General features: G+C 49.6%; 10 protein-coding genes and 1 non-coding gene across 11 annotated transcripts; 6 read left to right on the top strand and 5 right to left on the bottom strand.

Annotated features, from left to right (window-relative positions):
• Nucleotides 1-237: 237 nt before the first annotated feature.
• On the top strand, nt 238-621 carry LDX57_001164 (uncharacterized protein; the record flags this gene model as incomplete). The annotated part of the gene is made up of 1 exon (XM_046082806.1): nt 238-621. The coding sequence occupies one exon, from the start codon at nt 238-240 to the stop codon at nt 619-621; it is 384 nt and encodes a 127-aa protein (XP_045938763.1).
• A 436-nt stretch (nt 622-1,057) lies between these two features.
• On the bottom strand, nt 1,058-2,050 carry LDX57_001163 (ketopantoate reductase family protein; the record flags this gene model as incomplete). The annotated part of the gene is made up of 1 exon (XM_046082805.1): nt 1,058-2,050. The coding sequence occupies one exon, from the start codon at nt 2,048-2,050 to the stop codon at nt 1,058-1,060; it is 993 nt and encodes a 330-aa protein (XP_045938762.1).
• Nucleotides 2,051-2,560: 510 nt separating this feature from the next.
• On the bottom strand, nt 2,561-4,149 carry LDX57_001162 (TauD/TfdA dioxygenase family protein; the record flags this gene model as incomplete). The annotated part of the gene is made up of 5 exons (XM_046082804.1): nt 2,561-2,691; nt 2,754-2,818; nt 2,888-2,987; nt 3,039-3,197; nt 3,789-4,149. The coding sequence occupies 5 exons, from the start codon at nt 4,147-4,149 to the stop codon at nt 2,561-2,563; spliced, it is 816 nt and encodes a 271-aa protein (XP_045938761.1).
• Nucleotides 4,150-4,828: 679 nt separating this feature from the next.
• Nucleotides 4,829-6,481, top strand: LDX57_001161 (uncharacterized protein; the record flags this gene model as incomplete). Its single annotated transcript, XM_046082803.1, has 5 exons — nt 4,829-5,058; nt 5,109-5,519; nt 5,572-5,619; nt 5,671-6,146; nt 6,204-6,481. The coding sequence occupies 5 exons, from the start codon at nt 4,829-4,831 to the stop codon at nt 6,479-6,481; spliced, it is 1,443 nt and encodes a 480-aa protein (XP_045938760.1).
• A 404-nt stretch (nt 6,482-6,885) lies between these two features.
• On the top strand, nt 6,886-8,322 carry LDX57_001160 (uncharacterized protein; the record flags this gene model as incomplete). Its single annotated transcript, XM_046082802.1, has 1 exon — nt 6,886-8,322. The coding sequence occupies one exon, from the start codon at nt 6,886-6,888 to the stop codon at nt 8,320-8,322; it is 1,437 nt and encodes a 478-aa protein (XP_045938759.1).
• Nucleotides 8,323-9,648: 1,326 nt separating this feature from the next.
• och3 (glycosyltransferase family 32 protein) lies at nt 9,649-10,508 on the top strand (the record flags this gene model as incomplete). Its single annotated transcript, XM_046082801.1, has 2 exons — nt 9,649-9,921; nt 9,981-10,508. 2 exons carry the CDS (start codon nt 9,649-9,651, stop codon nt 10,506-10,508), a joined length of 801 nt encoding a protein of 266 aa, XP_045938758.1.
• Nucleotides 10,509-11,282: 774 nt separating this feature from the next.
• LDX57_001158 (uncharacterized protein) lies at nt 11,283-14,592 on the top strand. Its single transcript, XM_046082800.1, has 7 exons — nt 11,283-13,265; nt 13,327-13,579; nt 13,641-13,688; nt 13,742-13,807; nt 13,864-13,923; nt 13,973-14,381; nt 14,442-14,592. Exons 1-6 carry the CDS (start codon nt 11,388-11,390, stop codon nt 14,113-14,115), a joined length of 2,448 nt encoding a protein of 815 aa, XP_045938757.1. The 5' UTR covers nt 11,283-11,387; the 3' UTR covers nt 14,116-14,381; nt 14,442-14,592.
• Nucleotides 14,593-14,764: 172 nt separating this feature from the next.
• Nucleotides 14,765-16,609, bottom strand: LDX57_001157 (uncharacterized protein; the record flags this gene model as incomplete). Its single annotated transcript, XM_046082799.1, has 1 exon — nt 14,765-16,609. The coding sequence occupies one exon, from the start codon at nt 16,607-16,609 to the stop codon at nt 14,765-14,767; it is 1,845 nt and encodes a 614-aa protein (XP_045938756.1).
• A 2,959-nt stretch (nt 16,610-19,568) lies between these two features.
• LDX57_001156 (uncharacterized protein) lies at nt 19,569-20,419 on the top strand (the record flags this gene model as incomplete). Its single annotated transcript, XM_046082798.1, has 2 exons — nt 19,569-20,121; nt 20,259-20,419. The coding sequence occupies 2 exons, from the start codon at nt 19,569-19,571 to the stop codon at nt 20,417-20,419; spliced, it is 714 nt and encodes a 237-aa protein (XP_045938755.1).
• A 295-nt stretch (nt 20,420-20,714) lies between these two features.
• Nucleotides 20,715-20,785, bottom strand: LDX57_001155. Its single transcript has one exon. It is a non-coding gene; the product is annotated as a tRNA-Gly (tRNA).
• A 338-nt stretch (nt 20,786-21,123) lies between these two features.
• On the bottom strand, nt 21,124-24,060 carry chsA (chitin synthase class I; the record flags this gene model as incomplete). The annotated part of the gene is made up of 5 exons (XM_046082797.1): nt 21,124-21,138; nt 21,192-21,695; nt 21,757-22,158; nt 22,214-23,851; nt 23,923-24,060. 5 exons carry the CDS (start codon nt 24,058-24,060, stop codon nt 21,124-21,126), a joined length of 2,697 nt encoding a protein of 898 aa, XP_045938754.1.
• Nucleotides 24,061-24,603: the final 543 nt, after the last annotated feature.

The raw sequence follows: 24,603 nt of genomic DNA, 5'->3' as shown, positions 1-24,603 counted from the left end.
GCAACATTAGGAGACCCAGCACATCCCACCCAGATTTTATCGACCATCAACCCACGCGAGATACTTCCTCTTGACACCACAATGCCTAGCTACCTTCACGACATTGACGTGAGTCCTTTCCACGGTCCGCATTAAGATACCAATAATGACATTTCATCCAGGTTGTTTACGGCAGTGACAAGTCCAACGAGCCCTCTGACTCTATTCAGGTCGTCGACGCCAACAACGGCGACATCAATGCCGGTTATGGCGGAGAGTACGTTACAAATATCGCTCATCATTGAAATGTCCTGGAATTCAATTACTGACTGTTCAAGGTTCGTGTGGCTCGTCCCCAAATGGAGCTTCGAGTCCGACAACGCCGTCAGCGGCGTCCGCATCATCATTCAAGGAGATTCCGACGGCAGCTTTAAAGATCTTGCCAAAGGAGCAGGCGGCAAATTCCGATACCTCCGTCTGGAGCGTGGCGGCGGCGAGAAGATCACCGACATCCGGCTTCTTCGTCGCGACGACGAGGTCAGCTGGGATACTGTCAAGTCTTTGGGCTTTGATGGTATCAGCTCCGATATCAACGACGGACGAGGCAAGAGCTTCCTGTACTTGGTCTGGAAGAGCAACTAGGTGGGGGTGGTAGGCTTCTAGTTAGCCAGGTGGTTAGCTGGTCTGAAACTCTTCTCTTTCCACGGTTGCTTTTCGGTTGTCGAACATTCTGCTTTATGGGCGGATGTGTATGCGTGGTGCTTCTAACTGGGGATCCATTCCTAGCCCAGATGGCTTCGAATGGGGTACTGATGGGAGGTGATAATGGTCCTTCAATGTTGGGAGGCGGTGCAGTGTTCAGGGGTTGGATTGGCTTTGGCTTCTATATGCAGCAATACGATACTGACCTTATCTTTTTGGGAACTTCGACCGATCTTCTATATCATCGTAGAGTCTTTCTTTGATTTACACGCGCTGGCTAAGATACGCAGAATGGGAATGATTCTATTCACACTTGACAACCTATCCATCACCAACTATATACAGCTCCATTGTCTACCGAACGTACAAAATATTTCTATTTCCCAGTCTCGACCATAACATCATATCTCCCTTTTGCCAATGCGTATACCGTCTCCAACCTCGGCATTTCTACCCCCATTCTCCTTCCCAACCGCACCGCATTACCCACAATCGCCTCTACCTCAAAGGGCCTCCCCATTTTCACATCCTGCAACATGCTCAATGCTCTCCCCGTTCCCTGTTCTGCCCGTCTCTTTGAAATAGCAAACAGCCTTTCCGCCGCCTCTTCATCCACCCCAGCCACACCTACCTTCCTCGCCAACGCCACCACTTCCATCATAACACCCCACACCAGATCTTTCGCGAACGGCGAGGTGACTAGGAATCCACCATCCGTGCACATCGACAAGGCCCCGGTTGGATTACACACCGCATTCAGCAAGAGCTTCTTCCACCTTGCTTGCTGAATATCCTCGAACACACTAGCCTCGCCTCCTCCGCTGCGCATAGTCTCCGCAAGCTTCATAGCAGCGTCGATGTGTTCCTGCGGCGCAGTCGCCGGGTACGTGCCCAGTTCAATCTTATTGAGTGGCTCCGGATGCTGAATGATCCCCGGCTCGGTCTGGGTAGCCGGGAGATAAATGACCGCGCTAATGAGCGGATTGTCGGGGTATGCAGCAGCAATGGGAGCTTCGATATCGATGCCGTTTTGCGCCAGCACGATGGCCGTGGTGGGGCGAGATGGGTTTGTCAGCGCGGGGCGGAGTTGCTCCGCGAGTGAGGGAGTGCTGTCAGGGAAGCATTTCGCCGTGACGATGATGTAGTCGTAGACTTGGTCGCGGGGAAGGTCGTCCACGGACCGATAGACGTGGTCTGGTCGGTAGATGACGGTGCCGAAGAGCGCGCTGGTCAGGGTGAAGCCGGATGTGCGCACGGCGTCGTGGTTGGAGCGGCAGATGGCGGTTACGGTGCAGCCGGAGCGTTGCAGTTGGTGCAGGTAAATAGCACCGACGCTGCCGACGCCGTAGAGGAGGATGTTTAGTGGCATGGTTGGGCGGCGTTCAGGGGGCATGCAATGTTGTGTATGACAGTAGGCAAAGAGCGTGGTTGTTTACTTTAATCTTGGAGTAAATTATTGGTCAATTAGTTCAATTGATTGTTTCATTTCGTGATAACCACCCGATTGGTCTGTTGAGAATTGGAGATATAATGACTCATCAGATCGCTATCTGTTAGTAATTAGGGCTGTCGAGAGGATGACCTTCACTTCCTTCGTATGACATTATTCAAGCTCTATTCAAGGTTAATTGGGTTTTTTCTACCAAAATCGACTCATCTCCATGTCCATAGCACATAGTATTGCTTGGGGCTTCTCGAGTGCTTCGGGAACTGATCCCGCGACGGCTTCATAACCCGAGCATACCATCAGGTGCAACAGCGAATTCCAAAACACCGCTGATCATTATTACAATTCTCAAGACTTGATGTCAATACAGAGACTGAGAAATATGCTTTCAGTATTGTGTTAATTCATAAACCTGCCTGAATAGATAATGTATTACGTTCTCTCAAGCCGCAATTTTTGACCCATCCCGATGTCTTCGTTGTCTTTCTCGTGTTCTTTCTGGGTTTCGCTTTCTTCACGAGATTGACGCTCTAGGCGGCTCTCGCTTGTAGGGTTCAAGTAGGCTAATCATCATTAGTTCAAGCAAAACTCCATCCCGTCATCAGTCTATGTATAGTCGACTTACGTTTCTCCCCAAACACTGTAGTCCGGATTCCCCGTCGAGCTCCTTTATACGTACCGGGAATCACTCTGTGAAGAGTGCATCTACACCAATTTTTAACATCAGCCTATTCCTTTCCACAGTCTCGGATTGCATACCTATTATCCCACATCGCAACGCTTCCAACTGCCCATTTCCATCGGACATAGTGATCATCAGCCGCGTGAATATGATATGACAGGAAGTCCAGTAGCTTGTCTAACCAGTGTCAATAATATCCATATCGGTAATAATGCCGAAGACGCCTACCCGACTCGAGCTTCTTCAGCTCTGCAAATCCCGTCACGAAACCCGGGTTGACATTTAGGGCTTTCAGTCCCGTGACTGGGTGGGTGCGGACCGCAGGATGATGGGTGTCAATCGGAGGGCGGTTGGGTCCCACGCCCCAAAGATCCAGAATAGTGTCATCTATGTTGAATTAGTATAATACCCTACCCGGGAGTTTGAAACGTAACTACTGACATTGCAGTCTAGATGTATGTACGGCGTGTAGACCGTCGAGGAATCTTCGGTACGCTGGGCTAAGAGCGTCATAGAGGCCATACTGGGATACCCAAGCAGTATCTCCGCCTACTTCTGGATGCTCTTCCATCCGAAGAAGGGAATATGAGGGTGCTATCTGTGATAAGTGCATGATGGAGCTGCTAGATGGGCTAGACTTACGATTCACTTCGAACGAGGTATCTGCGTGGAACTCGCCGCTCGGCTTCGCGGATTAGACAGAATTCATCGCTGTCGTCTATGAAGTGGCTTACCCAAGGAGTATAGTTGGCAATCTCGCGATGGTCCTCTCGGCTCCCGTGAATGTTCACGAACTGCTATAGTCAATCATGTGTCGCCTAAGGCATGTTGGAAATGAGTTACTTTCTGGTCCTGTTCCCGTTGTTAGTACTGGCTTGGAAAAGGGATAACAATTGAGACCTTCTGCGCAGGATGCTTATCCAGTATTCCTTTATTCTCTCATTAGCTCCATCTTAGAGGTCAAAAAGGACGTCCCACCATAGTGCTCAAAGAGCTCGACCTGCTTCTCTGTGGTCAAGTCCTGGTCTCGGAAAAACACCACTCCACGCTCATTCACGAGCAAGGCCAACTCATCCAGTTGCTGCCCACTTAGCTGCGACAGCTGCACGTTTTCGAGTACAGTGCCAATTGACTCTGTTAGATCTACGCGCTTCGCGACCGAGAACAACGCCTTCTTTTCTTTATCGGCAAAAGAGGCCCGATCCTTGGGCGGGGTGAAAGGCTCACGGATGGGGTCAGGAGGGACATGGTCTTTGATCTTGGCGTTGAACTTAGGATGAAGGGTTACTGGGAAGCCTGAGTCTGGAGAGATATGCCTGCGAGTCTGCAAGTGGGCCATGGTGTTGTTGATGTTGCTATTCAGGAAAATATATGGTCGCACGACTTATCTCTGGTCAAATAGAACGGTTTTAAACCCCGCAGTCTTTACAGATGTTATGGCATAATCAAATGAATCAATGGGGTGAAGTGCTATGGTCCAGACCCGAGCCATCTGGGCCTGTCAACTATTAGGTACCTTATCAGCCGGAAATGCCAATATCGACGATCAATGATACAATACTCGCTTATGAACAGTGCAGCACTGATTGCATTGACAGGATCAGCCACTGAACATGACACATGCATAACATTGTTGGACTAGAATGTCCTGGTTGGCTTAGATTGCAAATTGTCTATATTGAGTTGTTATGATACCATCAACCCATTCCCCATATGGAAAGTGACTTTCGGAATGACACCATCATTGTCGGCAATCAGTCCATCCCGTCCCTGAATAAATCGACATTTCTCTGAAGCAGGGATTCACTACTTGGCCTAACGCCAACATGATCGCTTAGATGTCTGTTCTTTGCTTTGGAGCGGGGATTCTTGTTAGGGTGGAGGTAATGCCGGACATGTGCCGAACATGATGTCTTAACTGGGCTCCTTACATTTAAAAGGCGACGAGAGAATTTAAATCTTAACCTTTCGATCATATACTTGTTCATATAAAATACGACACTACGTGCTTTCTCAGTATGGATGAATCGAAAGAACTCAGCATCAACACCCATGAGCTATCGGCGGAGCCCACAGACGAAGGGCCATGGATCCGATTCTTGACTCTCGTGCGATGGTATCCAACTGATATGAGCTATCTGGAAAAGCGACTGGTACTGAAGCTCGACCTCCTAATTCTAACATTTGGATGTCTTTCTTTCTTCACAAAATATCTGGATCAACAAGCCATCACGAATGCTTATGTATCGTATGTCGCATTCAATCTCCATTCCGGCTTATCACTAATAAACACTGCAGTGGAATGAAAGAAGATCTCGGACTCAAGGGGAATGAAATCAATTACATAACCACCGCTTTCTGGGTAGCATACTGCGTATCCATGATCCCGGCATGCTATTTCCTCACTCGAAGTCCAATCAATATCATTTTGCCAACACTCGAGGCAGGATGGGGACTGTTCACCTTTGGCTGTGCATGGGCACAAAACCTTACCACAATCTATGCAATGAGAGTCCTTATTGGTATTTGCGAGACTTGTTCGTTTACTGGCGTTATCTATGTGATTGGGTCGTGGTATAAACCTCAGGAGATCGGCAGACGGGTCTCCCTGTTTTTCATCGCCTCGCCACTGGGGACTATGTTTGCCGGTTATCTGCAGGCGGCGGCGTATACCAATTTGAACAACACGCATGGCCTAGCTGGATGGAGGTACGCTTTTGAAACAATAGTATTGTGAAGAAGACTGATTTGACATATCCAGATGGCTGTTTATTGTCTGCACCGTCATTACCATACCTATATGCATTCTGTATGTTTCTAAATAACTTCTTTTTCTCTATCAAATTTCTAACAAACCCAGGGGCTACGTCGCCTTCCTCGATGTCCCTCACCGCGCAAAACCACGCTTCCTCACAGAAAAAGAGCACGAACTAGCCAATGCTCGTCTAGTTGGTCTTACAGCCCCCAGTCAACTTACTGTTTCTGTCGACATCTTCAAAAGGGTGTTCGGTCGCTGGCACTGGTATGTATTTGTTACACAGTGGATTTTAGTCGACCAAAACTTTCTCGCCTCGTCGACTCCATTCAATCTTTATCTGAAGGCTAAGCCGGAGATATACTCCGTCTCGAGGGTGAACACTCTACCGACTATCGCTACGGCCGTTTCGATTGTTGCTGCTCTGATAGCTGGTACTGCTGCCGATAAGACGCGGAACATCTGGCTTCCTTGCATTGTTGTCTCGCTTCCCGTGATGTTGGGTCTGATCTTGCTAGTTGTCTGGGATGTTGGAGAAGCTGGTCGGCTTGCGGGTTTCATTCTTACTGGTACCGAGGGTGGTGAGTCTTTCTTTCTTCTAGCCAGTGAGAATTTCTATCTGATGCCAATTTCTATAGCAATGAGTCCCCTTACCATGAGCTGGGCGACCCTGACCATGGCCAATGATGCCGAGGAACGCGCCATCGTAACGGCCAGTATGAATGCAATTGGCCAGGCAATGTCTGCTTGGACGCAGCTACTTCAATATCCTGCTGTAGAAGCCCCGAACTTTCGCAAGGGATTTATTTCGAATTTAGCGACGACCGTGGCGCAATTGGGTGTTGTGGCCGTTATCGCAGTCCTTACCCGGTATGATCGACGGCACAAAGGAAGGCAGGTGTTGGAAACTAGCTAGAGCAGTCACTTTCTCATCTCTCAACAAGCAATAAGTCTTGTAGGCTCTCCAAAGTGGTGCTTACCAAGCCCTGTTATGTGATAGCAAAGAGTAAAGGAATCCCTGCCCTAAGACGTGGGCCCGGATAGCGTCCGGCTGCAAAGCTCATTCTAGCGCGGATCACGTCAACCACGCATCCCCAATGACAGTTCAAATCAATATCTCCTCTCCGGAGTTTGGAGTAGCTTCCCCTTACTATGGTGAGGTTTGATCATGTCGACAGGGTGGGGTAGCTTTGCGCAACAGGTTCCTATAAATTGCTGGTCTGATGTTGCGGGCGTCCTTATAGACGACGGATTTCCAAGTATTTTTCTCATTTCTTTGATTAACTTCACATTCTCTACTCAATTCCTAATACCTAAGCCATGAGCCCTCGGTACCGTCGCGTCGCTGTCATTGGGACCGGTCCCTCCGGCCTTTCCGCCGTGAAGGCCCTTAGCGACGAGAACGTGTTCGACACAATCCGCGTTTTTGAACGGCGAGATCAGGTCGGTGGACTATGGCACTACGATCCTACACCTGATCCATTCCCAAACCCAAGCGCATCTCTGCCCATTCGCAATACAATTCCCTCCAAACTACCTCAATTCACCGCCCCTGTGCCTGAAGACACTACCGCCCGTACGGCTATCTACGACACGCTAGACAGCAATGTCGGCGCAGCGGCAATGGCATTTACGCATACATCATTCCCACCCGTCAATTCAGCCCTCTCTATCAAGCAATTTGGTCATAACAATCCCTCGAGGCCCTTCCGCGTAGTCGCAGGGTACCTAGAGGATCTCTTCCGCGAGTATCTCCCACTCGTATCCTTCAACACGACCGTCGAGCGGGTCGAGAAGCAAGGCACTCAATGGACCCTCACTTTGCGCAAGTCAGACCAGCTGTATCGCGGCGTGCCGCGTAATTACTGGTGGCAGGAGCATTTCGACGCAGTGGTTGTCGCATCGGGTCATTACAACGTTCCCTTGATTCCGGATATCCCAGGCCTCGATGTCGCGTTCAAAGCTCACCCTAGCAACTTCGAACACTCGAAGGCGTTCCGTTCGCAGAACGACTACGTCGAGAAAAAGGTCGTTGTGGTGGGCGGGAATATCTCGTCCGCTGATATTGTGGCGGATCTGCATCGTGTCGTGAAGGGACCGCTTTATCTCTCCCAGCGAGGCTATAACGAGGCGCTGGAGTCAGTCTGGAACATTCCCGGGGTCGAGAAAAAGCCCACTATATCGGGTATCGAGACCACAGCATCCGGAATCACGGTGAAATTCTCCGATGGTTCTACTGTCCCTGACGTCGACAAGATCATTTTCGCGACCGGCTACAAACTCTCATACCCGTTCCTGACGCCCGATCCTGTTACGCCTAACAACCGCGTCGCGGGCTTCTATAAGCACGTCTTCAAGATTGGAGACCCCTCGCTGGCCCTAGTCGGCCAGGTTCGCGCGGCCATCAGTTTCCGAGTATACGAGTACCAAGCCGTCGCCGTGGCGCGGTACTTTGCCGGCACAAATGCCAAGGAGCTGCCGAGCGAGAAGGAACAGGACCTGTGGGAACTGGAGCATCTGAAGTATAAGGGTCCGACGGCATTATTTCATGAGATCAAGCCGGACTTCAAGGACTACTTTGACTTCCTGCGTGATTTGGCTGGTCCGCCGGCAGAGGGAAGCAAGGGGTACGATCTGCTTCCGTGGGATGATTCGTGGGCTGAGAAGGGATTCGCGATCTTGCAGCATAAGGATGCTTATTGGAAGTCGTTAGCGAGGGAGGCCGAGGTATCGGCGAAGGTTAGGGCAAGGTTGTAGGATTGTCATGTTTAGATAAAATGGGTGTTAGTACCGATAATTGCGGAGATATAATTCTTATCCTGATTTTGGGTTTACACACCTTACACTGGAGGAAAGCTGAATGAACTACTTGATATATATAATCTCTCTCTCCTAATACGCTTTCCGTACGTTGGGAACGCCTTGATACATCATTTCAGCAATTGGAATGCAGGGGTCACATAGTCCGGATCGTCCCCTTCCACAAGATAGGACGACAGATACACTCCAAATGAAAGCTTACGATGGAAAAGCTTAGCGCAATCTAGCTTATTACCACCTGGTTGGCATATGACATCCCAACAGGTTCCAAGTCCGTCGCGTCGACTGAGCCAAGAGAGCCACTCAGCAGCTTAAATCAATGCCTAGTCTCAGCAGAAATTCCTACGATCAATTACCAAATCGCATGCAGGAGCTGTCGTCATATTCTTGGATTCGCTAGTTGATTAGGCTGCAATTTTTGTAAGTGGATATTCCCACTAAGTCGAGACTTCTAGCCAGGTGAACCAATTAGTTCCTGGAAAATCGGGCTCATGTAATGGACACCTGCATGCCATTATTTGCTTAAGTGTCGGTGATTCGCCAAAGCCTCCGACTTATTGTGGTACCAATTATTGCGATACCAGCTGGAGCCGAGTTTACTGGGGGTAGAGCCCGTGGACGGGATAACTAGTCTGTATCACCTTCGCTGCTGCCCAGTTATCTTGAAGGGACTCAGAAAATGACATCTTTGTGACACTTTACCCATGCTTGGCTGACTTTATTGACTCAGCCACGACTTTGTGCAACGTTCAGGTTCCGAGCGCAGGGCTCCAGGCATCAGGGTTTGCATTCTGCCCCTCTGTTTATATCTGCCTGTGCACGTCACACATTTGGTCTTTTACCCCATGGTTGGTGGGCGTGTGATCAAGAGACATCCCCTACTAGGATGAACTGCCGTTTTCAATGTTCCTTCGGATTCCCAGGCGTCGCTATGGTCGACTGGTGGTTGTCGCGACTTTTTTGACCCTTTTCATCTTCTTGCTATTACCAAGACCTCAAATCCAACCAAACTTGCACGAGCTGAGTGAGAAATATCCTCTTTTATGGCATCATGTACACTCGTCTAATGGGACTGGAGGGGGTAAGTCATGTTAAGTCTAGCTTCGAGTTAGCCTTGTCTATCATCAGCATAATAGCTAACAATGAACAAATCAAGCATGGTATATCCCACCACACTGGATCCAACCTTCGTCGCCACCTCCTTCCACAATCCTTGACGCTGTGCGCCTCGCCTCCCAATATGCAATCGCGAATAACAGCACCATGGCTTTCTCGGACATCCCGCTACTCGTGCATCAGCAATGGTCCAATGTCAATATCACACACTGGCCGGACAGCATCCGTCAAGGTGCGGAGACTTGGCTGAAGACAGCTATGACAGACAATATGGCGTATTTTCTCTGGGTTGATGAAGGGAAGCAGTTGCTCTTAGATACATATGAGCCTTCTTTGAACGATCATTTCCATTCCCTGCCGAGGGATATCGAGCGCAGTGACGTCTTTCGGACCTTGGCTGTTAAGCGGTTTGGTGGCATCGTAAGTTCCCGTTCCTCTTTTGCTACTCACTATCTAACCTAAAGTCATTCAATGCACAGTATGCAGATATAGACACACATCTCATCCGTCACCCAATCTCATGGCTAGAGCCGTCAGACCTAACCCCCTGGAGTGAACCGTCTACAAACAATTCCCACCCTTCCCTAGCCAACACCAACCAACGGGATCCAATACGCGCCATCTTTGGCCTCGAAGCGGACTGCAACCCAAACGAAGACACCTACTGGCGAAGCGGCTACTACTTTCCGGTCCAATTGACTCAATGGGCATTTGCCGCTGCACCAAATCACCCCGTTCTCTCACTCTTTGTGAACCAGACATCGGAGGTGCTGCGAGCCGTGTCAGTACGGAATCAAGGCGATCTACATTCTCCTGGAGCAAAACAGGAGCTGATGGCGGTTGATCCATTGGTTCTGACAGGGCCGGCAGCAATTACGGGGACCGTGAAGAGTTGGCTTGAGCAGAGAGAAGGGGTAGATTGGAATTCTCTGACTGGGTTGGTGGATGGAGGGAGGAGCAAGAGGGTTGGGGATGTCGTGGTGCTGCCCATCACGGGGTTTAGGTGAGCAAACAACATCCATTCCTATCGCTTTTCACATTCGTTTCTTCTATTTCCAACCGCGCCAGGATTAGAAACTTATTTTGTCTAATGGTGTCGGTAATCTTAGCCCAGGACCACCGAAACGACCCAATAAAGGCAGGAAGCCGATTACAGATCCGTCTGCGAGGTTGTCGCATGAGGCGCTGGGGAGCTGGAGGAAGTTTCATCTTATTGTGGAATATGGAAAGTTTTGTCGAACAGTATTTGGAATGTGCAGGGACTGGAGTAGAGCCTAATATTACCTCAGTTTACAGGTAAGGCGGTCACTGGCCGTGTGTTATTGGGCGTAGAGTTGACCAGTTGAGATACAGTCCGGTTTGGATCACATGTATTACTTCATGATAAGGGCCAGTTTCTGAATCTCGATGCGTTCCAGGCAGCCTAGCTCACTGAAAACTATCCCAAGCGCTTATCAATCAACTAACAGGGATGGATGGAAATTCTCCGTCCAACGCCGGTCAAACGCCGAAACGGCTTCAACTTTCCGCATCGGGAAATCAGGGCTGGCGATTCGCCTGATGCCCAGACTTAAATCTAATCTGCCTTGCGCGTTGATCAATTCAAAGACGAGGCAGTGCTAACACCTAAATTAGTGGTACTCCATTTTTTACCAAAAACAGATCGGTTGCTGTGACGGCAGGATTGTGATGCAGGGATGTGACCGGGGTTAAAACATCGACTTATGCAAAGGCACTACGCCGCAAGCTCTCGCGGCCCCACAGCCTCGCAACTCCGCATCTGTAACAATTTGGGAATAGGCATAAAGATAGATCGTGGACCCCCTATTCCGAGCTGTGAATTCCTGTTCATTTCTTTCCACATCAGTTATCCTTCCACTCACATCATGTCCTCCGCAGCACAAGATGCCGCCCTGCACCAATTGCAGTCAGAGCAGTCCAAGCTCCTTGATCGCATTGATGAGCTCCGCACAATTGGCGTTGGGGGCCTTGTGGAGCTTCCACAGCTGATCGTTTGTGGGAATCAGTCTAGCGGAAAGAGCTCGGTTCTCGAAGCTATCTCGCGCGTTCAGTTCCCAGCCAAATCCAGCCTTTGCACTCGGTTTGCTACAGAGGTCATTCTACGACGTAGCGAGTCTGTGAGCGTCAAGGTATCAATAGAGCCTGGTCCCTCAAGAACGGACGAAAAGAGAAAAAAGCATTTGCGATCCTTTTCCCCTGAATCGATTCCCGACAGCAACAACTTGGGGAAACTAATTGAGGAGGCCCAAGCGCACATGGGATTCGATAGCTCCGAGGACACAGAGGACTCGGGCTTCAGCGACGATGTGTTGCGAGTGGAGGTTTCTGGGCCCGACAAGCCCGAACTGACGCTCGTTGACCTCCCTGGGCTCTACTACTCCATCAGTAAGGACCAGGGCGCAATAGGGCGCGACATTGTGCATTCTTTGACTGAGAGATACATGAAAAATACTCGAAGCATCATTCTCGCCGTCATCTCGTGCAAACAAGATTATCACCTACAACAGGTCCTGAATATTGCCGACCGATACGATCCCCGCCGCGAACGCACTATGGGGATTATCACACATCCTGACAGTCCCTCTCCTGGTTCTGAAGAGGAGGAAATATGGTTGAGTTTTGTCAAGAATGAAAAGGATCGCCTCCAATTGGGATGGCACGCGCTACGGAACCGGAACTACGAGACGCGCGAATCTTCGCACAAGGAGAGAGACGATCGGGAAAAAGAGTTCTTCAACAAGGGGAGGTGGTCGTCCATTCCCCGAGACTCTGTCGGCATCGACAGCTTACGCAGTCGTCTCAGCGACGTTCTTCTCAAACACATCCGTCGCAATTTGCCAGCACTCATTGCAGACATCAAGGAAAAGGTCGCGGAACGTCAGTTGAAGCTACGCAAGCTCGGTACTCCCCGTGCCAGCATTCAAGAACAAAAGGGGTTCTTGCTTCATATCAGTAGCGCCTTCGAGCGAATTACCGGTCAAGCCCTCAATGGCATGTATGACGATGATTTCTTCGGTGGCTTTGATCCGGAATCGGATGAGCAGGATTTCCGACGTCTTCGTGCAATCATTCGCGAACTCAATGAGTACTTCGCAGAAGCTATGGAGGTCGCAGGATATCGTCGAGAAATTGTTTATTCCCACTCAAGGACCAAACGGGACGATCTTTCCTCCAATCCCTACCTGCAAGACTGGAGACCGACTTTGGTGGATCGAAAGACATTAGAGATCGAAGTCAGCAAGCAGGCGCGCAAGAATAGGGGACTTGAAATGCCCGGAAGCGCCAACCAGTTTCTTGTCGGGGATTTGTTTCGCGATCAGTCCAAGCCATGGGAAGAGATTGCTAGAGGCCATTTGATGGCGACTTGGGAATCAGTTCGATACTTCGTTAAACTCGTGCTAAAGCACCTGACCGACGAACACATATTTTCACGGATTGTTGGGGATCTATTGGAGCCTGAACTAGAGAAGACAAGAACCAGTCTGCTGGACAAGCTCGACGAATTGACTTTCTATATCAAACGAGGTCATCCACTACCAGTGGGAAAGAGCTTCCTTGTCCGGATCCAGCAGGCGAGAAGAGATCGTGAACTCCAGAGATTCAGATCTGCGCTGGGCAAACCGATTGATCGAGACACTGAGCTTGCCTTCAGTGAGCTCGAGGATGCATTTTCGAACCTCAGAATTCGCGCCGACGAGCACGCAGCCGCTGAAATTATTGACGAGATGGAAGCTTACTATGAGGTGAGTCGGTGTCTATCTCATTGATACAGTCAGAGGTCTAACATCTTATCCGTACTTATAGACCGCTATCGTGACTTTTGTGGATAACGTGGCCACACTGGCGATTGAAAATTGTCTTCTTCGCCCTCTGGATCAAATGCTCACCAGCCAGACGATCAATAACATGAAAGATGAGGAGGTCCAGCAACTTGCCGCCGAGCCTTCCTATATCCTGGAAGAGCGCGAGCGTTTAAGTGGCGAACTGGCGAAGCTTCAAGCGGGTTTGCGGGCATTTGGTCCATTCAACATTCATCCTCCATCAATGCCTCCTTTTGGTAAGCTCCCTCCCTTCTCTCTATTCTAATGAATTGAGATCTAATAGAGTTATCACTGTAGGATCCAAGGCAAAACCCCCTTCTACTTCCTCAGATTCGGCCTCTTCAGGTAGTTAACCTTCTGGCATATAGCACAATTCATTATTGACACTCGTACCCTAGGCCAAGAGTCGTCCAATCCACCAAAGAGTTTATTTTCTTCGCTTAGCCCCAGTGTGACATCATCTGGTGAGCGCCTAAAACCTCTTATCTCTCCATTCAGTACAAACTAACAAACGCTCAAGCCTCGGAGCCCTTTTCTGAGTCCGAAACCCATCCTGAGCCCTTTTTCAGAAACTCGAAAAGTGAGCATTCATGAACTTTTAATCTATACACTGCTGACAATGGTTTCAGTGTCTCAAGAAAAACCTATTTCAATGTTCTCGAGCACCTTCTCTAAGCCTGCAACCACGTCTTCCCCGTTCACGTTTCAGACCAATGGAACCGGTCCCTTCAATGCGACACAAAGTCCTAGCACCAAGATCTTCAATTCGTAGGAGCAACCAGTTTTTCTTTACTTTTGTCGTCTTTAAGTTCATTGCTTATTTGGCTTGGCCTCCGAAACAATTTGCGTGTTGATCTGGTCTCTATTTTTGCCAACGCGTCCTGTTTCTGTTTGTTCTAGTTCTGTATTCAGTTAGTTAACTACATGTTTATGAATTTTAGTGAGCTTTGTCACAAAACATTCGATGCCAAAACTAGACAGTGGAACCATTGGCACCATATCTGCTGTAGAGCGCCCTTTGATGGATATTCTCCTGAGGTGCGGCATTCCACGTCAAAATATTCTGGCCTTAGCTGACCATGGTGACATACAATGTAGGAGTTAAGACTGGGCGATTATCAACGAATGGAAGTGTGACGTTGTCTTAATTCATGTTTCTCTGCAATAAAATCGACCTTCTTGTCCATTATGGTCCGGCTGGTGGTAGTCTGTGGAGATGAAATATCCACAGAATATAATAAAGGAATAGGCGTCAGAGGGTGATGATAGGCTTGAGAAAAATTAGCAAAGAAGATTGACCAAACTCGAACGATATGTGAGCTCCAGGTGAGACATGCTATTGTCCTAGCCAGTACATAGTAGGTAGCTTCTGTTGGTACAGTCGAATATTTCCAGGTTCTGCGAATTTGAATTTCATTCCTCTAGTAAATACCCCATTTAACCGGCTGGTCTTTGATATTGCCGTTGCATTTCATCTCTCCCTTCGCTCCCACCTTCCCATCCCTATTGAACCTCTTGATAGAGTCCCTGATTATATCAATGACATTCTGCCCACCGATGACGAAGTTCACGTTGCCATGAACCTTGATAGCCTCCACGCCAAAAGCACAAGATCCGAACGCGAGAATCTCTCGATGTCTTTTGCCAACAACCTGGTGGGTATAGTCGGTGCTAGCATCGCCCTCGATGTTCTCGATGATAGTAAGACAATCTTCAACGCTGGGCGATGCGTCACTGGTCTGGTCCTCAAACGTCGATTCGCGGCACGTGTCCTTGCCTGGCGGGATATCGCACGGATAAAAGTCGCTGGAACCCTTCTTGCCTGTCTTCCAGAATTGAAACGCGCGTTCGGCGCTGCAAACGGGGATACGTATGAATCCCGGCGCCGTGATGTCGCCATCTATTAAATTCTTCATGGTGACTTTGCCAATCGGGTCCCCAAAGCCGCCGCGGTTCTCTTTGCCATTGTTGATCCACGTGCGGACAGATCCCCTGACCAGCTCTTCTTTGGTGATGCGTCCGAATTTACCCTTGTGGAGTGATTCCAGGCCTGGGGGCGTCGAGAATTTGCTTCCTTTGTCCGGATATACGAGGTAGTACCGCTTTTCTTCAAGGCAGACACCTGTGGCATTCATTGTGCGGGCGTCGAGGTAATTGCTGAGCGGCCTATCGTCATCACACCCGTAGCCCGAGTCAATGATAAAGGCGTAAGTTTTAGAGACCTTCCAGAAAGCGGGAATCACATAGCCGAAGAATGTCTTGTCAACATAGAGCTCTATCTCATCTTGAGCATTCCCAGACTTTGAGGGTTCTCTTTCGAATGCACCGTAGGTGAGCTTTCCGTTAGACATCATGCTCCAAAGATCTTCCAGTCCTTCTTCTGTTCCGCTGAACAACTCGGCTAGTCTAAGCGAAGCAACTTCGCCCCAGCCATAGGTTACCATACCCATATACTCCGAGAAGTTAGCCTGTGACGACAGCATCCACCAAGGTGCATCACCGTCTAACATCTCTTGGGCGATATTGATATCTCTTCTGATCAATTTCATAGCCATGTCCTTAGGGTTCTCAAGTGAACTACTTTCCTGAAAGAAATAGGGGCGCCCTCTGAGCTCGGCATTGATAAATGGCCCGGCAGTCGAAAGGAATCCAAGGGTGAGGAGGTCCGTAAGCATCAAGCGTCGGGTTTCAGTATCTTGTCCGGGTGGAATTGGCCCAAACTCCTTCTCCAGATCCTCAAGTGCGTCACTCGAAACCCGCCCGACCTCGTCGAGAGCTCGATAATAATTTTTGTGGTAAGAATGAACCGCCGCCAGCGAGTTCCAGATAAGCTGTGCCGCAGGTCCGGACAACGGTCCGTCCGCACCTCTTGGACAGTCTTTCGCGTCGCAGCTCTTGGACGTTATGTCCCCACACCGGGCATTCTCCCCGAGCTTGAGAGTCACTGTGACCGAGTCCATGAAGCTTACTTGGTCTTCATAAATCTCTTTCCAGATCCTCACCACATCCTTCCATGCTGCATCCGCATTCAACTGCTTCCACCGCTCTGAGGGCGTGTAGCCACTGCGGTCTACCACCATTGGATGGGTGCAATCGAACTCGGTCCAGTTGCCATATCGCGTGCTGACCGACTGTTTGAGGCGCTCGAGGTCATCATCGCTCGAAGTGGCTGGGAGTCTGTATTCTGGTGTGTCCACGGCTGCATTGGCAGTGATCAAAAGGCAAACCACCCCAAGTGCTGCCGCAAACCATGACGGAGTCACCATTCTTGCGCATAAGGTCTAGGGAAGACCATGATAAGGGGCAGATAAGTATTAGAATGATAAGAGGAGAGTTTCTCCTCGGTGGTCTAAGACTGTTTTGGAGGCCTCTGCCCCTTCCCTGATGCCCTCGCATCGAATCATCGATCTTTCCCAGATTTTTCCATATCATCATGTGCTCTGCCGAGACGTTGCATCCGCTCAACTAGACTGAAAACACTGTTCAAGCCCTTGGCCATCTCAAGGCGATTCGGACAGAACTAATTTCCGACCAAACTTGGCGAAATATCACGAAAGCTCAGTGTCCTTGTGGGAGGGGGCTACCCCGTACTGGCGGAGACCTCCGATCTTGGGATCATTAGTGGCGTTCTGCCCAGTCGTTCAGTGGAGGGGCGTGTCGCTACTAAAATAGGTACCTGCTAGGTGCAGCCAGGGACCCTGTCTGTTGTGCAGTGGTATGAAATAATTGATGTCCGACTCCGGCCGTAGGGCCGTCCTCGGTGCCCTTTCGCCGAGACGCTTGTTCTATAGTGCGAAAACTCCTGACAGGGCTCCTGTTTGGCGAGTGGCTCACATGAGTTGGTTGCTTTCCTGTTCAGCCTATCATTTCATCATCTCGAGAAACTCATGTGATCTACTTTGAATCGCTTAACCCATTCCGTTGAGTACAGGGTAATGATTCCCAACAAATTTGCAAGAAGGTCTGGGCATCGAAACAGATAGGGTAGGTAGTACACTTGATGCATAATATCCCCAGTGGCAAATTGAAAGAAACAAGGCGCAAAATTAATACATGTTTAGATTCATATCAAAACAAAACCAATCGCTCCCAAAGCAGCTAACAAACAAGATACGCCGATGACCATCAGCTTCTCGGCGGCACTTTGATCCTTCTTTGGGCAATAGGATGGCGGACTTATACCCTTGCAAAACCGTGCTTTCCAGGAGGCAGACATACTCTCGGCAATATTCGAGTCGATCTTGACCCGGCAAGGATCTGTAGAGGGAGTCGGGGTGGATGAGGCCACCACTGCACATGTCTCTCCCCCACTCCACTCCACGTCCTAGGGGACCGTCAACGTTCGGTTGGTAACGTTGATAGCGAGCCCTGGTTCTCCGGGGCATGTCTTGTTGGCCGTAGCAGCAACGAGGTCCACTTTTGGTGCGGAATTTTTGATGGTGAAAGGGACAGAGAAAGTTGACTCATTGTAAATCATATCACGGGGCACACGACGAAAGGTCTCTTCATCGCAACTCTCCCAATGCATAGTCCAGACAAGCAACCAACGACCTTCGGTATTGAACTTGTTCTTGAAAAAAGTGTACACAAAGTAGGGTCGTGGTCAGACCAGTTTGTCTGTCCCATATCGTGACGCCAACTAGCGCTGTCGTTTCCCCTCATGTTACTCCGATTCCATATGTCGTAAGAAATGTAACAATCTAGGAATTGCGCGCGCTCAGCATTCTGTAGGGCAAAGACAACAGGGAATTCTTCGGTAGGCGCGTATGTCTCGTTGCGCGGGAAAACCAGGTCCACCTCCAGCACGTTGGATGCATTGACAATAGCCCCCATGCAGACGGGGAGTAACCAGGAGAATCGCATGCTGAGGGAAAGCAAAGGTTTCAAAGCGTGATGTGTATGAAGTCTTTTTCAGTAAACCTGTTTCAAAGATAAGATAAAAAGTTTCTCCATTTGCTGCACGCACATCACGTTACGGAGTACATGTGCTAATATATTTCAACTATAGACCCTAGCAAGCATTCGATAGACCGGGGGATTGGCACGGTCAATAGTGGAGGGCGCTAAGCCTACGGGGTGTGTGCCCCGAGGAAAAGCGGTTAGCTATTGGCGTCCACCCCAGTTGCGCCTAACTGGAAATAATTCTTAGGGTACACCGCAGCGTTACACTGCCTTATTTCTGAGTTAAAGCGTCTCCTGATGCTAATCCCATGCCCTATGAGGCTGGGACTGACCCCTTTTCCACGGGCCTCTGGCTTGCATCGAATTAATATCAGCCATGCTGGTTTTTCTTTCTTTTTTTTTTTTTTGTCTGTTTCTTTTTTTGCCACATGAGAACACGGATATGCACCTCACGACCGCAGCTATTTCGGAAACAAGAGAGGCAAGAGTGGTAACCCTACCACAACCCGCCTCAAATCCAGTGTTGGTTTCAATCCTCTGGACACGCCGCCGGTGGTGGACTTACAGTAGGAGGGAGGAAGGAAGGAAGCAGAGGATCTGATCTACCTACGGGACCCCGCAGCGCAAGTCCGCCATGCCCTCGTTTTGTCAATCACCATTACACTTAAGTATGGTTAAATCCTTTGGGTTATGATCAATGTACGAGTCTGCTTAGTAGAGCTACATGGCTAAAGGAACACGAAGAGTTTGGGGCCAGCACAATTTCACATCAGGTTTACTCAAAAATAGTTCAATACCACTGAATCCGGTTTCGTACGTTCTCTTTATTAAAGTTGATAGGTTTACTTCATGCTTTTAAGGACAATAAATTGGCTGGCTTATATGATTAAACAACAAATCAATACCTATGGTAGAGACGGGTTTCAACAAAAATAAAGGAAAGCCGCCCCAAAAGCGCCGTTATATATTCTACCAAGGTTCGGAACGAAAGCCCAACAAGAAAATGCTCATTCGAAACTGCCAAAGAAAAGGGGATCGGATCTCCTACTAGCTTGACACAGGCTAGCTAAGAAAGAGATAACCAACTCTAAATCGAGTCATCTAATATTGCAAGCCCATAACTCCGTCCATCCCATTCAACCCCAACATAACTCCAACCGCGGACATTATACACTATGACTAACCCTATGCAAGCATAACTCCTATCTTATCGCATCTCCCAAACGACTAAGCTACACCACATCACCCGCAACCATCTCCAACACTCCGCAATCCCCAACTCCTCCTTCATCCCCGAAACCAAAAAGCAGAAAAAAACGGACAATGGACCCCGACACCTCCCCCTCCCCCGCCGACCAACCACCCATATTTAACTACGTCCTCTCCTTCCTCCTCGTCGGCGTCGCATGGGGCTTCACGACCCCTTTCATCCGCCGCGCCGCAGCAGACTTCAACGCGCGCCAGGAATTGCATCAGCAATCGCATGACGAATCTCCATCCTCCTCGAACCCACAAGACCGCGAGACAGTGGAAGAACAAGAACTCCAATCTCGTCGTCAACGCCGGCATCGTGACGAAGCGCACTCGGAGCAGGAAACGGAGCCGTTGCGCGAAGGCGGGTCGGATTCGGACGAAGATGGAGATGAGGATCATCCGCCGCCGGAGGCCCGTCCGGCGTGGATGAATCAGGATCGGAATCAGGGCCGGAGCCTGACTTCCTCTGTGAAAACGAAGGGGAAATCGAGCTGGTTGAAGACGAAAATCGTCGGTGTCTTTTGGACGGTGGTGAATTTGCTGCGGACGCCTGCGTATGCGATTCCTCTGGTTGTTAATTTGACGGGGAGTGTGTGGTTCTTTTTACTGGTTGGGAAACATGGTATGTCCTTCCCCTTTCTTTCTCGGTTCTGGTTCTGCCGTTGGCGCTCCGTTTCATTTCACCATACTCCATGATGACTGGTGTCGTGCGACGATCTATACAATTCTTTCAACTAACAATCTACTTCTGTCCTATAGAACTATCTCTAACCGTTCCCCTCGCGAATTCGAGCGCCTTTCTATTCACCGTGCTGGGAGAATGGTATGTTGAGCGCAAGGTCATTGAGAAGGAGACGTGGTTGGGCATGGCGCTTGTATTGGGAGGAATTGCGATTTGTGTGAAGTCGAAGGGATCTTAATTACATACACACACACACACTCAGTGTCTCTTCTCTGGTACTTTTCTTGGGGATTCCAACTTCTATACTTGGGTAGCTAGCTGGCTAGTACAATGTGTTCCTTACATTTGTTGGATAGATAATGAATAGGTTCGTTCATTGGGGTCGGAGTGGTGGTCAGTCGGACGTAGACATGGATGTGGAGGTATTCACATTGGATCAATTGCTTAAAAAGGGCTGGATTAACTGGCATTGGAACTGTTATGGCAGAGAAGAGGAGGAACAGATGGATTGAGCAAAAAAGCGCAAAAAAGAATGCATCATCCGTGAATCGAACACGGGCCTCGTCGATGGCAACGACGAATTCTACCACTAGACCAATGATGCTAGTTAGTTGAAGAAAAGTGCTGGCTTTGATGCTATTTCCCAAAACAGAACATTTACGTCGATAAAGCTTTCCAACAAGAACCATACGCTCGACGCTCGAATGTCCAAATCATAGTGTACATCATTGCATTGTTCTCGCGTTATCAATATTTATAACATAACATAATAAGTCACTGGGTATGTTCGCCATGCCATCAGCATCATGAGACATCGTCATCGGAATACCACATGAGCCTGCAGTGGTAATCAAGATCAAAACAGAAGCCATCTATCTATCAATCAAAAAGGAAAAATTCATCGCATGCTGACATATATCATAGTACACGCGCCGGAACGGTTTAAACACCCCGGAACTATCAGACATCGTTAGTACATATTCCCCAAGGAATGGATAGGTTAGGCTTACCATTCGAACGACCAAGTACCACATCGCACCCAGAAACTTGAAGATTGACAGACCGGCCACACTCCACAGCACGACGGCCATGTAAATCTCGGCACGCTCATTGTCGTTCGAGTCGCTGTCCTTGCTGGTGTCAAGGTTCTCCAGTCCCGCCGCGCTCAGCACAACGGCTGCCAGGGCAAAGTTGCAGAACACCCAAGCCAAAACGACGGCACTTCGGAATCCCTTGTAATAGTCTGCCTGCTTGTCCTCTTCCGAAACCACTTCTACTTCCTTGGGTGGTTTCTGTGCGAATTTGGCCAGTTCAGCGTCGTATTGCGCGTTCAGATCGCCGTCGTCCTGCGGAATGTTGACGTCCACCTTGCCGCCGGGCTTGAGGTTGGCCGAGGGCAGCTTCTCTGCTTTGTCGTCTCCTTTCGTACCCCAGGTGATGTCGTGCGTGTTACAGAAAGCGTAGATGTTCAGCACGTTGATGTAGGTCGGAGTGAGCAGGATGTATTGAATGAACTGTTGAGTGGTTAGAATACGATTACATGGTTCCCGAAGTAAACTGCTCAGATGGACTTACCGAAGTGAACATATGCCAAGGATCGAAGAAGATGAACGACGCAACAAACCACATGACATAGGTAGACCCTAATGAAACTATGATGGAGAAGAACGTCGTGTTGGTGAATAGTGTCGAGAAAGTAAAGTCGCCCTTTTCAACCTCCTTCTGGATAGATTTCACCGTGACAAACACTGCTGCAAACGCCAGGTAGATCATGATGCCGATCCAAAAGTAGACCATCGTCATGTAAAACTTGTTGGACCCGCCGGGTCGATTACCCAAGGCGAGCACGAAACACGTGACCAGAGTTGCGAGGTAGAGCCATTCGAACACAACACCAAGCACCTTTCCAACTGTGTTGAGAAGATCCTCGGAGCCGAGATACGTTGTAAGGATGTGGAAAACCAAGAAAAAGTTGCCCTGAAGAATGAAAAGTTAGAAACTCATCACTAGGGATAAATAAGGACGCGCTTACAATTCCAAACCAAGCAAACAGCATGTTGATAGTCTGGTAGATGAATTCGATGAGGAGCATAAATTTGCGCAGATGGCTGTGGTCGCTTCTCCAGATCTGGTAGAAATGCGCAATCGCATAAACCGCCGCGAAGAAACTACCGTTCAACCACCGTCGACGCTGCAGAATGAATTCGGCCATGCGGTCAGGCACATCGGTTTCACCCGTGGAAGACTTCACGTATTGAAGCAGCCAGCGGCAGTTTCGCTTGGTCACAATTTCGAAACACAGAATTCGATCCTCAGCAAGATACATATTGGCCGTGAAGATACCGGCATTGGCGCCATGCATCTTCTCACCCATGAAGTATCGCTCTAGAGGTCCCTGGCCGTTCTTATCGTTCTGCAATGCGACAAATCGGTAGGCGGAGAAAGCACCGGGAAGCACAGTAATGAACCCGAACGACGACTCCAACGGCTTATCGAGGATGTTACTGAGCTTGTACTCAAAGTTCTGTCCAGCCACCAGCGGATTGAGCAACTTCTTTCCGTGCGACAACATGACCTTGATTTCACCGCAAGCTCCCCCGCACATCGGCTCAACGTCAAAGGCCTTCCACAGATGGTAGATCGAGTCCTTTCCGGGCTTCGTTCCGGCATCCAGAAGCACACAAATGTTAGGATCAAGCACCCGTCCGAAAGCCTGGAAGAACCAACGATGCGAGTTGATCTTCTTCTGGTTCTTTTCCTTCAGACAGAAAAGCATCTGCACAGGAACTCCGGAGCGTTGCTTCATGTGGACTTGGGTACCCTTCAGCTCGAGACCAACCTGAGTGGTGTACTCGTAGATATGCGCCGTGACATCCTTGCCGTTCACCTGCTGCTTGGCGATTCCATCCTGATAGACACCCAAACCAGCCAGCACCGCACGTGTGCGCGGGTTGATTTTGGCACGACCATCGCTAATCACGCAGACCACGATCTTTTTCCATGCGTCCTTGCCCCAAGTCTTGCTATTGTTCCTCGAACACATGTGCTCGATGTTCTTGAACACGCCAATCAAGGTGCGCGCAAAGAGGAAGTCATCTTCGTTGTACATCGTGATCACGATGAAGAGCTCGGTGTGTCGGGGTTTGGCGAAGAGCTTCTGTCGCAGCGTGAAGCGCTCTTCGAAAAAGTCCGCCGGGTCACAAGTGGCTGCGGAGTAACGCATATGCGTAAACTCGTCACGGCCCGGGGGTTCGGCGTGGGGAACCTGATTGAGCAGCTTCGGCGCGATGGGACAATCGAGAACCAAGTTTCCGTTGAACAGCTGCACTTCCTTCACAGTCTTCCACCGGCGAATCGGAGCAGGACTCGGGGTGGCCTCAATCGGCGGCTCGTCGTGATATTCGTCGCTGTACGGATCGGGTCCAAATGGGTTCTCAGGCTGGATCATCGGAACCCGGTCATCATGGTAAGCATTCTGGTGCTCGGGGTATTGGCCCAGGTCGTAATCGTCTTCGGGCGTAACGGCGGGATGGTAGGGTTGGGTATAATAAGCATCGTGGTGAGCTTCGGGGTTTACGGAATATTCGTAACCAGGATAGCTCCCCGCGGGATGACGGTCGTCAAATTGTTCGTTATGGCCGTAAGAGTTAGGGAGTCGCTCCACAGAATACTATCATGCAAAATCTGTCAGTCGACCTTTATATTCGATTTGCTGAGTCGAGATATCATTGTCAAGCTCACGGTAGGTTGTTCCGCCAATCGATCGCTGGAAGGCATGGGCAGGTGGCCTTGCGGTGCGTAAGGGTTGTCGGACAGCTGGTAGCCGTTCAACGGCCGACCCGGCGAGGGAGATCGAGCAGAGAGTTGACTGGGATTCATGATTGGGGAGCGACCGTCGTCTTCCCCGTAGGGGTCTCCTAAAGCTCAATTGTAAGTATACAAACGCTGGACCGAGCGCGTGGGACGCAAGGCGAAAAGCAAGGACAAAAAAATCCAAGGTGAAACAGAAGATCAGGTCAAATCCACGAGAACAGAAGTTGCCTGCATTTGAGCGACGTTCACCGTTCACCCTGAGAACGATTGACCCCCTGGCCGGAGAATTCCCCGCCAACTAGAGTTTCAGGCAGACTTGATGCGGAGAATGGGGGATTAATGCGCGACAATCCACGGCAGCGCTGGCCCAGAAAGCTTGATGCGCACGGCAGAAACGAAAGGGATATGGCACTAAACTAACCCAAGCGATTGTAGGACATGGTTATGGACGATTGTTCCAATGGGAGGCCCCTTGAGAATTCCTGGGCGAGGGACCGGCTTGCGGAGGGAGATTGCGCCAGGAGCGCGGGTGGAATGTGAGAACAAACGTTCAGGTCGCTTCAATAGCCCCAAGCTCCGTTTTTCTCGGCAGGAGTTTCAGAGGCAATG

Source organism: Aspergillus melleus, assembly GCF_016097325.1.
Source record: "Aspergillus melleus strain CBS 546.65 chromosome Unknown contig1, whole genome shotgun sequence".
NCBI classification, from domain to species: Eukaryota; Fungi; Ascomycota; class Eurotiomycetes; order Eurotiales; family Aspergillaceae; genus Aspergillus; species Aspergillus melleus.
The sequence above is the reverse complement of the archived record's forward strand: the minus strand, read 5'-3'. Positions and strand labels throughout refer to the sequence as shown.